At 34.6% G+C, this 14,780-nt stretch overlaps 1 protein-coding gene across 1 annotated transcript; it reads right to left on the reverse strand.

Moving 5' to 3' along the window:
* Positions 1-337: 337 nt before the first annotated feature.
* Positions 338-5,303, reverse strand: LOC115880974 (protein D2-like). The gene is made up of 2 exons (XM_030898319.1): positions 5,149-5,303; positions 338-1,079 (listed from the first exon to the last, which is right to left on the reverse strand). The coding sequence occupies exons 1-2, from the start codon at positions 5,158-5,160 to the stop codon at positions 525-527; spliced, it is 567 nt and encodes a 188-aa protein (XP_030754179.1). The 5' UTR covers positions 5,161-5,303; the 3' UTR covers positions 338-524.
* Positions 5,304-14,780: the final 9,477 nt, after the last annotated feature.

Here is a 14,780-nt window from a genome sequence, read left to right on the forward strand (position 1 = left end):
TTTTTTCTCGAATTTTAAACTAAACCATTTAAAAGTCATTTTTACTTAATTTAAAAATAAATTACAACTTTCTTAAAGCCAGTCGGCAGTAGGCGCCATTAAGAAATAAAGAATAGGCCAACTAAACGATACAGTTTTTGAAAACTGTATATTTCATAAATATTAAGAGTTATATTTTCACATGAAAGAAATTTTTTTTCATGCAAACATTGGTATAAATATTTTAAAAAATCAGATGTTTTACTAAGACCGTTTGTCAGAAGTGCTTGAAATATGGTTTCAATTTTTTTACATTATATTAATTACTAGATAGACTAATTCAAATAAATAGATCGTCTCTTCTTTAATACCTTTTTTTATTCAGATACAGAAAAATATAATGTTTGATATTTAGGTATCTTGTTAATAAATACACAAATAATTCATATTTTCTTATATCCCTTTTTTTAAATGATTCTTCTTCGTACTACCATCAGCAAGCTTAACACCAAAATAAACAATACATGTTTAAAACATGTGTAATTTTAAACATCAGCTGCTGGTGCTGTAAATCCTAGCTGTTTATGAAGCTCTGGCACCGAGTCATCGTACTGAGCTTGATAGAAGTTACCAGCCTTTAAAACCAATTTATATTTCTCAGTGAACTTCCTAACAACAAACGACATCCTTTCACCCATTTCAGTTTCGCTCTCATGCTTCTCATCGAAGGTTATCTTTCCTGGTTGCTGGTAGATCAAGAAAATGTATCTGTGGAGACCCGAACCTTGTGGAGGGCCAGATCCGATATAAGCAGAAATCACCTGGCCTTTGGATACATCTGATCCGGGGATGTTTCCCACCAACCAATGACGAGCTTCCTTTCTGTCTGGGCTGGTTCTACTGGGCGCATCGGGATCGGTCATTATTAACGTGTAGTATGCATTTTTTTCAGCTGGATATGTAACTTGTGGTTGTTGGCGCACGTTTACTGGTCCGATTTCATTGCCTAGGTTGACTTTGGCTTTGGGATAGGTTACAGTAGCTGTTTGCGTTGGTGGCTGGTCAATGACGTCGGGTACAATCTGGTGTTCTGTAAAAGCCTGTAAAAATAAAAAAAATATATACATATAGAAGGTATTCCGTAAGTAAAATGTTTTTCTTATATTTTAAAAGTGACTTTCGGGAATTTTTTTAATATCCGAATGCCCAAATTTTCAACTACGTAATGGTGGCCTATTATTAGTAGACTTCCCAAAAATCGTACTAATTGACTCGTACTTAAAAATAAATTGTACTGCTATTAATCTAAATGACAATTTCAGTTTTAAAGTTAAGTTATTTTTAATCAAAAATTATATTTAATCTAAAATAGCTATAAAAAGTTAAAGTTGAAAGTACAAGAAAATAGCTACAGTATTAGGAGTTGGTATAGATTGTATGAATAATATTCCTAGTAGTTGTTACAACTTTTTATTCTTATTCTAAGGTTACAACCAACTAGTTGGTTAGTATGTAAATTAGAGATAAGAAAATGCAAGCCTGAGGCTCCTTTGCTCATGCTATTGCAGTTTAAGTGCCATTAAAAAATAAAGAACAGTATGGGCCAAGTAAACGACCCCTTGAAATTAACATAGATATAAAATATTTAAATAAATAGTAGTTATTTAAGTAATTTAATCCAAACACAGCTATAAATAAGGAAACAATATTTGTTTGATGATTTTGTTTTATTTCTCAATATAGAAGCAATGAAAAAGCAAACGGTCTAGGTAGAAAAGGAGCGAACACTCCACTAACTGGTCCAGAACCATTCTGCTTTCTAAGAGGAAACCAACATAAAGCGGAACTGAAGAACCTGGGGGACTCCATCTGTAACCTGGAATGGGAATCCCTCAACGGTCTAAGACACTCAGAACTTACGACCGAGAAAAATTTGGAAAGAGAGATTTTGATTTAAGTAAGAACAATCTTCGGACTGTCACGGGGTTTTTAACAGGACACTGTCTCCTCAACGAACACCTTAGTAGACTGAAGCTGAGAAACAACGGCAAATGCAGATTCTGTGGGGAAAATAGGGAAACACCAGAATACCTTATCAATGAGTGCGCCGAGACGACAACCGTTCGTGCCATAAACTTTGGTACGGCTGATGTCAAAGATGGAGAGCTGGCCTGTATGGAGCCGTCTCAGATATTGGCTTTTGTCAAAGCCCTGAGACTTTATGATGAGTTATACCCGTTTTATCTCAAGAAAGGGGAGCACACAATAGATCTGTAAGGAGGCGGTGATTAAACATTTCGCCTCCTAAACATTCTACATTCTACAACCTTCCATTTCAAAAGTAAAAATGTTTTGCGTATATTCATATATGAAGTTTTTTCTTAGAATAGGTCCAAAAGTCACCCCTTGATATTATCATGTCATCAAGGTATATCCTGTAAAAACCAAAAAAATATTCGGAGCTATTTTAGTAGAAACGTTCCATCACAATAACCATATACAGGGTCGCTGATATGTATGGGAACAGCCGCACAGAAGGGTATCTGAAAAAATTAGGTAGCCAAAATTTCATTTGACAAATGTGACCTTTTTTAAGAAACAGGAATATTATTGTTAAGATAACATATGAATACACTATATGTTATGGTTTTTTTCCACCTTAAGGAATTTTTGTTTTTGTTTCCATGCCATAATACAAAACAAGCATATTTATTTGAGTTATTAAGACAAAGTTTGAAATTCGATACCTTTTGTAGTAGCTATACTTTTCTTGAAAACGTTAATATGGATATTGATGAAGCAGGTAAATACTACAAATTATTAATATGTTGTTCAATATATTCGATGTACCTGTTCCTAAAAGTAAATTTAAAAGATTTGACGTTTTAAATTTTAAGTAAAGCTAGCTTTTTGTTATAGTTCCGTGTATTTCCCGCCTAATTTTTTTTTAAGTTGTCTAGATGGTAGTGTCTAGTACACGAATTTAAAAAGTTTAGACCCGATAATATCCGATTTTCCAAGATTTTTCTTTTTAAAAAAATCATGTAATTTCACACAATTATAAAACTTGTTAATTTTTATTTCGTTATTTAATTTTAGGACCATCTGGCGTGAAGATATTCACCAAAAAGCAATTATTTGATATATAATGAACGAATAAAAATTGTGTGCCAAATATAACAGAAAAACTGTGTTTTTTAGAAAACTTTTTACTTTCTTACGATGATTTCTCGGATGACAGTAAAAAAGAAATAAAACATAAATTTTCAAGATTTAGGGCCGAGTTTAAAAAAAAATGAACAGAAGCAAGTTTTCAGAAAAAATATTTTCTCAAAAAAAATGCTACGTGGCTTGAAACATCTTTTTGTTTGCCAAAAGCAGTGCCAAACATGGGAAGACCTAAAAAGTCGTTTTTTGAATTGAGTGAGAGAAGTTAAAGAAAAAAGGCCAAGGAAGTTCTTACTAAAACAGATGCCAAGTTATTTACCTACGCGACTCAAATGCAATTGCATGCAGGACATCGAACTGCATCAAAGTTAGTAACTTTGATGCCAGTTCTTTGATAACAACAGAAGATCCCTCTGACGATGACGATCCATCTAATACGTTTTCTTCTGACGGGGAATCATCATCTAACTAAAAATGGACAAGGTTTTTGGGAGTTTATAATTATTTTGTATTTTTTTAGAGTTAATTACATTTCCATATTTTCCTCTTTCTGTTATTCTTATATTGTAATTTTTACCCATACAAATCGTGTAGATTACAAAATTTCACATTAGTTTGCTATTATTCCAAATTAAAATCAATAAAATACATTTGACCGCCTAATTTTTACAAATATCCCTCTGTTAGCCGGTTATTAGGTAAAATATCGGGTAAAATATAAGAGGTACCACAAGAAGTTAAATATAAAAGTTTTAGGGTTTTTAAATCTCTATTAGCGGGTAATAAAGTTGAGTATACGGGGTGCGTCTCAAAAGTGGCTCACCCCTATAACTTTTTTATTTTTTCAGATAATAAAACGAGATTTGGAATGTTAGTATATGACATAAATTAGGATTGATTAACGTATTCAATTGTTTTTGGTCACTTTCTGTTTCACCGAAAATAACTACAACTTTTGATTTTTAAATGGCACCCTCGGTACTTTTTTTACTTTATTCGTTAGAAACTGACATTCTGAATAGAATGACATATCATATGTCAACTTTTGACATTCTCGCTTAATAAAAAATTGTATTTTAAAATTCAGTCTAGAGTGCTATGGCTATGTTAAAAACACTAATTCTTAATCAAGGAGCCTTGGAAAAATTGGTTTGATCGTCTAATGTTTTTAGTGTCTTGTCCTGGCCAGTTAGAAAATGCTCAAATCGTATTTTTAATCGAGAGTGGCTCATTAGCATATTTGGAAAAAGCATTTTTTTACGAATAATTTGATACCACACACTTGGTATTTCGAGTCAAATTTTCGTTAGAAACCGTAAGGTATAATTTCAAATAAACCATAATATGCAAAAATGTCAAAATTGCCATATGATACGTTATTCTATTAAGAATGTCATTTTCTATCAAATAAAGTAACAAAATACCTAGGGTGCCATTTAAAAATCAAAAGTTGTAGTCATTTCCGGTGAAACAGGAAGTGACTAAAATCAAGTGAATACGTCACTCAATCCTAATTTGTGTCATATATACTAACATACCAAATCTCGTTTTTTTAACTAAAAAAATAAAAAGTTATAGGGGTGAGCCACTTTTGAGACGCACCCGGTATAGGGTCGGTCATCAACTCGTACATTTAAAAATATGTACTATTTAAAAATATGAAACTTTAATGTGCCACGACTTTATGACCGATCCTGTATACTTAAATGTATTATCGGCTAATAGATATTTAAAAAGCCAACTTTTATGTTTAACTTTTGAAGCACCTCTTATATTTTACCTAATAATCGACCGTTCCCATACATATCAGCGACCCTGTATATGTATGTTTGGTTAGTTTGTATACTATTCCATCTAGTCTATAAATTGACCCAGTCAATGTTTTACCTATAACCTATACACTTTCTTTTGAAAACACTAACACAAAATTACACATATCACACAAAATAAATAACAAAAAACATGCTAAATAAAATAAAAAAATAAAGTTTGGATATTCACCTGAGAAGTCATTTTTATGTATTCGTCTTTTAATTATGTTCTGTTACTAGCCCGGACCACAGTGAAGGAAAACTAAATTAGTAACTAGAATATAAAAGGAGATAAAATCACTGATAGGTAATCAGGTGAGTCTATGAAGTGGTAAACAATTCAAAAGCACGACGATGACTCAGTAATAGCACAGTTACTTATTAAAAACCACTTAAAACTTTTGTCGTGTAACTGCTATTCACACAGACTGATATTTTTAGCAATGGACGTATAAAGTTATTGTTAATATCCGTATATACCGGGTGTTTATCAAAAGTTGTTCCCTTCTATAACTTTTATATTTTTTTTTTCAGATAAAGACACGAGATTTGGTATATTAGTATATGACATAAATTAGGATTGATTGACGGATTCAATTGTTTTTGATCACTTCCTGTTTCACCGGAAATGACGACAACTTTTGATTTTTAAATGACCCGCAAAATAAAACACTAAATCGCCACAATACACCAAAACACTTTTACTTTTACACTGGACGCGCGTTTCGCTAACCATGTTAGCATCATCAGCAGATGATTATAAACTAAAGTACAATCTACATCACTAGTTGATAAATTAATTAGAAAGCGTAGGTATAGGTTAATGATTTCTGAAAATTCGACTTTTCAAGTGGAGAAAGATATGTCTAAATATTTTTCAATACCGTTTGATAGAGAGTTATCCCGTGGTCTGAAAGGAATTTTTAAGAATGTCAATTATAAACTTGTGTATAGTGCTAATAATAAATTACAACAATTATTAGGTAATCCAAAGGATAAAACACCTCCACTGGAAAGGTCGGGTATTTATGAAATTTCTTGTAAAGATTGTAATCAGAAATATGTTGGGCAAATTAGAAGATCAATATTAACTATATTTAAAGAACTCAGATAAGATATGGTAGATAAGATATGGTAGACCGGATAAATATGGTAGCTCAGATAAGATATGGTAGACCGGATAAATCTTGCGTTGCCGAACATATTGTTGATAAAGAACATTGTATAGATCTTAATAATTTAAAATTAATTAAACAAGTTTCAAATTACAGGCAATTAGATGCATATGAAAGCATCAAAATCAATAAATGTAAAGATAGTATGAACAGAGACAACGGTCCAATTCCTTCAAGTTCTTTGTTCCTACTACTCTAGTGGCGGAAATCTAACTATTACGCTCAGTGGGCTCTGACTCGGGTGGCTAGATTTTGCCACGCCCACTCGGTGCCCACTGAGCGAGTCTATAAAGGCTCAACTTGTAGATTGTACTTTAGTTTATAATCATCTGCTGATGATGCTAACATGGTTAGCGAAACGCACGTCCAATGTAAAAGTAAAAGTGTTTTGGTGTATTGTGGTGATTTAGTGTTTTATTTTGCTGTGTAACACAAATGTTCCAACCCTCAACTGTAATTTAAATGACCCCCTCGTGATTTTTTTAGTTCGTTTGATAGACAATAACATTCGGAATAGAATGACATATCATATGTCAACTTTGAACATTTTCAATTAAAAAAATAGCATTTTAAATTTCAATTTAGAGTGCCATGACCATAAATGTAAAGACAATTTGATTCGAGATACCAAATGTGTGGTAACAAATTGTCAGTAAAAAAAAATATTTTCCTAAATATGCAAATCGTTTCATTTGGCCAGGAAAATACGAAACACATTAAACGATCAAATCTATTTTTCCAAGGCTCCTTGATTAAAAAATAGTGTTTTTAACACAGTCATGGCAATCTAAAATACATTTTTTAAGCGAGAATGTCAGAAGTATATATTATGTGATATGTCATTCTATTCAGAGTGGCATTTTCTATCGAATAAAGTAAAAATACCGAAGGTGCCAAAAATAATCAAAAGTTTTTTTTTATAAAATTTCCGATGAAACAGAGTGACCGAAAATAATTGAATCCTGTCAATCAATTGTGATTTATGTCATCCTAGTAACGTATCAAATTTCGTTTATTTAAATAAAAAATAAAAACGTTATAGGGTTCAGCCATTTCTGAAACACCCGGTAATCCGCGTATTTTTTGTGACCTCTAAAATCGCGCTAAGTGCTTCTCATTAATTGATACTTGTTGATTCCTTCAGTTTTACAATAATTAATATGAAAAAATACAAAATCATATTCATCGAATTAATTTTATAAAAGATGTGTAAAATTATCTTACAAATAAATAAAAAAATAAATTGAAAGAAATTCAAGAGTGAAGTGGTTACTTAGACTTACATCACATTATATTTTTGTTTTTGCAATAAATTATGGGTATCTGTATTGATATAAATAGAAGTGTAAATAGGCGTTTTATATGCAGATAATGCACTTGTTGAAAAAAATAACATTTTCATGTAAGAATAAATAGAAGGGGTGGCTGCAGTAACCAGGCAGCTTCACGCCTTTTTACGAAAATGAGATATTTAATGAATTGCCCTTTAAAAAATAGTCCGATCGTTTTTTACAACAATTAGGTATCTTCATTCAACAATACATAAATGGCAACATTATTTGGAGCTACCTTGCTTTCGGTTGTAGCAAGAACAGAGCAGCTCTTCGAGGAAGCTCCTACTTTGGCTAACGAATTTGTTAAAATGGTGCTGCCACCAGGTGCAATAACCATATTGCAGTCACCTCTTCAAATATCTCAGGATTTTTTTGTACAGTTTATAATCTAGTAGATTATACCAAACACCGCATATGGACCACATATGAATGAAGATACCAAGTTATTCCTACTAGATGAAAACAGAAAAATGCTACAATTCAACTTTCTTAAAAAAAAAGTTTATCCACAAAGGTTATGGTATATGATTATTATCATACCCAAATTACAAAAGTAAATCAGCAAACATGAGGGCAATAACCGGTATTTTTTGACAAAAAAGTTTATCTAGAATAATATGGCTTTATATTGATGGCTACTATTTATAAACCACGTTATTGGCTGGCAACAGTGATGGGCATACCCTAAGTTGGCGAGTATTATCTCAGCCGCCCACTATGGATACAGACGCTGTTTGCAGCCGCAAACATCTATGCAACATTAGATGAACACGCTAGTTTTATAAAAGGAGTTTCCGACGACCGCATTGTAAATACCCAGTATAATACCAGGAATATTCGAGTATATATCAGGAATATATCTACAATATTGCTCAGTGGGTATATACCCTACAACGTCTGGGTATATTATTGAAAAAAATAGATCGTACTCATTTCAAGCCTTGGAATCTTGAGGTATACTCCAACGAATGTCATTCTTTCAGAAGTGGTAGAGATTCCTTTGCAAATTGGGCGTAATGGGTTATCAAGTTTACGATTTCTAAAATATGTCTATAGCTCTAAAAAAAAGTCCTATGGGTATTTCGCCACTGTAAGAAAATCTACAAAATAAAATAGTTATTTTTGTAAACATTGCTGCGTTAATCCAACAGAGACTAATTGCCAGTAGTGGTTTACTAATAAACCAATTTGCCTAACGCACAAAAAATGCTTAACGTTTCAGTAAGTCTATCTTTTTCCGTCGTCGCACAGTGGGCAAAAATCCAGAAGTATGTTGCAAACATTCTTTTTTTGTACGATTTTATTCAAATTTGGTAAAAACATACTATGCCAGTAGGCCGTGAACCTTGTTAGTTTTGGCTAACTTGAGAGTGGTTGGGGGTGGTGGAGGGGATTCATAAAATGGAAAAAATCATCTTTTGACTAATACAGCTACAAAATGCGGTAAGAATATTTTACATTTCACTAAATTTTACGATTTTTTTTTACTTTTATTTAATATTGAGCAATTATTACTCCTCTGCCATATACAGGGTTTGTTTTATATTGACATCCTCTGTATCTTTTTATTCGACGTTTCGAAAAAAGTGTCTTGAATAAAAGTTTAACGGCCTCGAATACATTTTCCAAACAGTCTTCTTTGCATATACAGGGTGCCTTAGAAATCCAATGTGTGGCCCAACTTTCTTATTTCAAATTAAGTACCAATTTTTTTTATTTGATTTTTATTTTCTCCTAAAATCCTAACTACTTTTATGTAACATAGCCTATACCTAATTTGAAATAAGATAGTTGAACCACGCCCAGACTTTTTGAAGCACTTTGTATATGCGAAATAGACTTTTTTGGCAAATTTATTCAAAACCACTTTCATTTGAGACAGTTTTCGGAAACGTCAAATAAAAAACATAAAAGGGGTGTCAATGTATAAAAGAAAACCCTAGTATACTAATCCAATCGAACTTTAATTCTACGTAAGGGGGTGCAAGGGGTATTGAAGCGATACATATAGCCTAGCTTACCCAAAAGTCAACCTCACCTTCACGTGGTGCACCCTGTTTACACAAACGAGGCTCTGACGTCCGAGTATAGGCGGTATAACCTTATACAACCCTCAGACCTACCATCTTCTGGGGAAAAGGGGTAATAAAATACACCTAGCCGGCCGAGGACGTAGCACAAGGGAACTGTCGTCGCAGTCCTCACTGTGCCATAGCCATCCCGTGCTACAGTTGCAGCCAAAACTGTGCGGCAGCGTAACCGCCACAGTTAAACCTTTTCACGCAGCTTACACACAGCAATGATGGAACATTCGAGTGGGACAAAATTATCGTCCGGAGGTAAAATACCCCCTCAATCGGATCTCCGGGAGGGGTGCCTACTCGAGCGTATCATCGGAGAAACGAAAAACATCAATGTTTCACGTTCGCGGCGTGGAACGTCCGCTCTCTACTGGACAAGATAAATTCAAATCGACCAGAAGAACAGCACTGGTCTAACAGGAACTCCACCGATTAAATATAGATGTTTCCGCTCTAAGCGAAACACGCTTTGCAGATGAAGGTAGTCTCACTGAGGTGCATTACACCTTCTTTTGGGAAGGTCATCCCGCAACACACAGGAGAATTCATGTTGTAGGCATTGCGATCAAAAACGAAATCACCACCAAGTTAACAGAAGTGCCTATTGGTGTCTCCGAACGTCTTATGACCCTAAGGTACCCATATCAAAGACGAAACTTACGTCAACATCATTAGTGCTTACGCTCCCACCCTTGACGCTAAAATTGAAGATAAAGGATAAATTTTACCAAGCTTTACAAAATGCCCTTCAACTAATTCCAAAGCACGAACGAATCATCTTGCTAGGTGACTTTAATGCCCGTGTAGGCAAACAACAGGAATTATGGCCTGACGTATTGGAAAACATGGAATGGGAAACGCAAATAGCAATGGTGAACATTTATTAACAACATGCGCAGAGTATAATGTTTGCATCACCAATACGTGGTTCATGTTGAAGGACAAGTTAAAAGGTACCTGGAAACATCCTAGATCAGGTCACTGGCATCAATTGGACCACATAATCGTTCGAAGGACGCATCTAAAGATGTTAGGCTCACAAAAGCTAGAGTAGATGCCGAATACGGCACTGACCACCGACTTTTAATTTCAAAATGAAAATCCAGTTAAAACCCAAACATCCACGCTGTAAAAAGCAAAACAACATGACCAGATTGAACGTACGAGGTCTAGAAAACAACAATACCGCCGACGCGCGACGCCCTCCGGGAAGCCATCAAAGAATCTCTTCCACCGATAACTTCAATCTCAGTATTGGAAGCTGAACAAGGCTGGACACAATTAAAGGATGCGATTCATAAAACCAGCGAACTGGGAAAGTCGAACAAAAGAAACAACCAGACTGGTTTGACGAAAATCAACCGCATATACAAGCTTTGTTGGAACAAAAGCATAGAGCATATCAAACCGTCACTGCAAATCCACATAATCCAAGACTGGTAGACAACTTTAAAGCAGCCAACAACACGCTTCGAAGAGAATTGCGCCAAGTAAAGGATAACTGGTGGTCACAAAAGGCTGATCAGATTCAAGAGTACGCCACGCATCACGATTATCGTAAATTCTTCGAGGCTGTAAAAGAAGTATACGGCCCAACTAAGAAGGTTAGCTGCCCAATCATGGCTCAAAATGGCGAACTTCAAAAAGAGGAAGAACAAATTAGAAATCGCTGGAAAGAACATTACAGCCATATCCTTAACCAAGAAAACAACCCAATATGGAAGCATTAAACACAATACCTCAGTATAACAGCCTCGATGGATTAGACATCCCAATAACAGAACAGAAAATAAAGACCTCCATAAAACAGCTTAAAAACAACAAATCGGCTGGCTGTGACGATATTCCAGCGGAAATCTATAAGTGTGCAAGTAAAGAACTTATTGGTCATCTTAAGGCTCTCTTTGATTTCGTATGGGAAAGCGGAGTGGTACCTCAGGATTTTCGCAATGCGAATATAGTGAATATATTAAGAACAAAGGAAGTGCATCATACTGCGGAAATTACCGGGAATTTCGCTATTGGCTATCGGCGGAAAAATTCTTGCAAAAATAATGTCAAACCGCCTGCACCCACATATAGAAAAAATTCTTCCAGAATCGCAAACGGGTTTTCGTACCAACCGCAGCACCGTCGATTCCATATTTTCCATCCATCAACTACAGGAAAAAGTAAAGAGCAGCAGTCTAAACTTTATGTTGCATTCATCGATCTAACAAAAGCCTTCGACTCTGGCTGAACAGAGATGCGCTGAGCAATTATGGAGAACAGTTCGGATTGCCCAACAAATTTCTTACAATTGTGTAAAGCCTCCATAACAACAAGTCCAGAGTGTCACATCATGGATCACTGAGCGATCCGTTCCTAACAAATACAGGAGTTAGGCAGGGATGTGTATTAGCGCCTCTCCTATTCAACATATTCATATGGCAGCGCTCTCCATTATAGTGGACAACAAACTGCAGGAGGAGAGGATTGGGCATTAAGATACAGATATGACAGCGGTCATTCAGCATAAAAAGACTCAGGGCAAAACACATACAAAATTAAATACAGAACTGTGCAGCGACGACTGCGCTCTAGTTGCAAACACGGTACAACAATTACAAGAAATGTTGAACACATATACCTGGGCATACGAGGCTTTGGGCCTTAAGCTGAACATCGATTAAACTAAAATCATGTGCACTCCCCGGAAGATCACAACAATACTATAAAAAATCGGAAGAACTATTCGAATATGTGGCGGAATTCAATTACCTTGGCAGTTTGATTTCGGAAAAGGCCAATATTGACTCTGAAATTCAGCACAAATTAGTAGCGCCTCAAGAGCATTCTGGAATTAAAAGACAGGGTTTCTACAATCATGACTTGAGTACAAAACAAAACTTGCAGTATACCGAGCAATTATAATCCCCACCATGATATGTGGAGCAGAAACCTGGGTGCCTTACCGCAGACACATGAACGCATTGAACAAGTTGCAACAGAGACACCTTAGACAACTCTTAAAGAGTCAGTGTTTCCATCATGTCTCAAACGTGTCGGTCCTTGAAAAAATCTAACTGCGAGAGTATTGAAGTCATGGTCTCAAAATCCCGCTTAAGATGAGCTGGTCACGTATGCAGAGATGCAAAGAAAACCGCATACCAAAATCTCTGCTTTACGGTGAGCGTGTGGACGGTAAGAGGAGGCCGGGTGGACAACTGAAAAGATACAAGGACATTTTCCACGAAAATTTAAAGGGAGTAACATGCAGAATGAGTGGGAAAAAGCAGCTCACAATAGAACTCAATGGAGAAGGGTTGTAAACTCAGTTAACAGCAGCAACCAAAAAGTAGAAGCAACAAAACAATGAGATTTTGAATGTCGGAGTGCGGTAGGCAGAAGATAACATCACGTATCGGGCTTTTCAGTCACAGAAAAGCTCATGAAAGAAAACGCCTTGCGTGACCATTTTCTTTATGTGTGTCGAATACTCGTCAGCGAGTAACGGCTGTATGTATGTATGTAATTCTACGTAAAACACGTTATGACAATTTTACAATAATTTTTGACAGTAAGCTAAGGTCGTCCGATCCAATTGTTATAATACTGTGTCACTTGAATGCAACGCCTACTATTTAAGAATTTGTAGAAAAAAGGCAGTTATTGGACACAAACTGTGGATGTTATTTTTTGCAACTTGGTTTGGACATATTGCCTACTGTGCGTCGGAAGCAAAATAAAAAGACAAAGAACAAAGAAAAGAACTACTTAAAATATCTAAATGCAACTATTCGAGAACACTGTTTTTTTTTTTACTTTTTTAAAACGATACGTCTACAAAAAACGTTGACGTTCTAAACTATTTTATTTTGTAGATTTACTGCCCCTGTGAAATACTCATAGGACTTTTTTGTTTAGGGTGAAATCGTTGAACTCCCTGTATGTTTTGTAGTCTGCTTTGGAAAAATATTTTTTTTTTTTTTTTTTTTTTCACAAAAACTATGCGATGTGGCGTTTTTTACCAAGAGACAAAAAATGTAGTAAATACTAGAGGGACCATTTTACGAAAAGAATATCTGTTGTCGATAGAGTTGGAAAATATTTATACTAAAATTTATGTAGGGGTGGGGGTAGTTTTAACCCTTCCCATATTTTTTCTTGATATTTGTAAACGCCAAATGTTAAAGCACTTAGCAAAACATAGACATCCAAAATCTGATTCAAATCGGAATAATGGTTCTTAAATGTAGTAGTACTTTTGTACAGTGGTAAATTGTGTCCAATAAACTTATTTTGAATCCAAAAATACATAGTAGTTCTATGTCCACGGAATTTTGGGACAGTCTGTAGATGTATCTGCACGTATTCATCCAACTGCATCATATTCATCCAATTCTCATTAATGCTGTTTTCCACCTTTTAGAACTTTGTTATTTGCAAATGCAGGTTTTTATTTGCTTGTTTTTAATACAGTTGTAAGTATGATATTTTACTATTATTGGATTTATGGATGTTTTAGGGTGTATTCTGTTGCTTACTTTGGTTATGCATAGTTTTATGTTCCGTTTCTATCGGTTTCCTGAAAGTTTTCTTATTACGGAACACGGTTTCTGAAAAATTCGGTTATAAATGTCACCAAACTAACCAGTGCGAGAAGGCTGGTTTTTCTGGTTTTGTTTGCTAATCAATGTCGTTTATGTGAGAGAAATCAAGCAAATATTGGAAGTTCGAGTGAAATTCTCATTTAATTTCTAAAATTTGTTATAATATTTTGTATTTACATCCAAAAGCAATGGAGATAGGCAGTAAAGGTAAATAAATTTCATTAACTAAATATAATGACTTTTTAGGACCATTGAAACTTATCATGCAGCCATTGTTTCTTAAAGTCAGGAAAATTTAAAGAAAACATGAAAAACAAGGCAACATGTAAGCGTAAATATTTTGGAAACTATAAAAATATAAACATTGATTAGATTTGTGTATTTTTTATTGATCTGTTTTTGTTTTAATATTGGACCTGCAAATCTTCACTTGAGCTGTCTAACGAGTTTAACAGTTAATGAAGTACTTTTCAATATTAAACTCCATTGAAAAGATGAAGCAAACGTAAAACAGAGAATAGATACATTAAAAATGTATAAAAGATAAATTTTATAATAAAGCTATTGAACTTTATAATGAAGGTATTTAGAAAACGTCAACATTTGACATTTCCAGTATTTTACCAAACCGTTCCGTATC

Source organism: Sitophilus oryzae, unplaced genomic scaffold (genome assembly GCF_002938485.1).
Source record: "Sitophilus oryzae breed Bouriz unplaced genomic scaffold, Soryzae_2.0 scaffold_1685_pilon_pilon, whole genome shotgun sequence".
NCBI lineage: Eukaryota > Metazoa > Arthropoda > Insecta > Coleoptera > Curculionidae > Sitophilus > Sitophilus oryzae.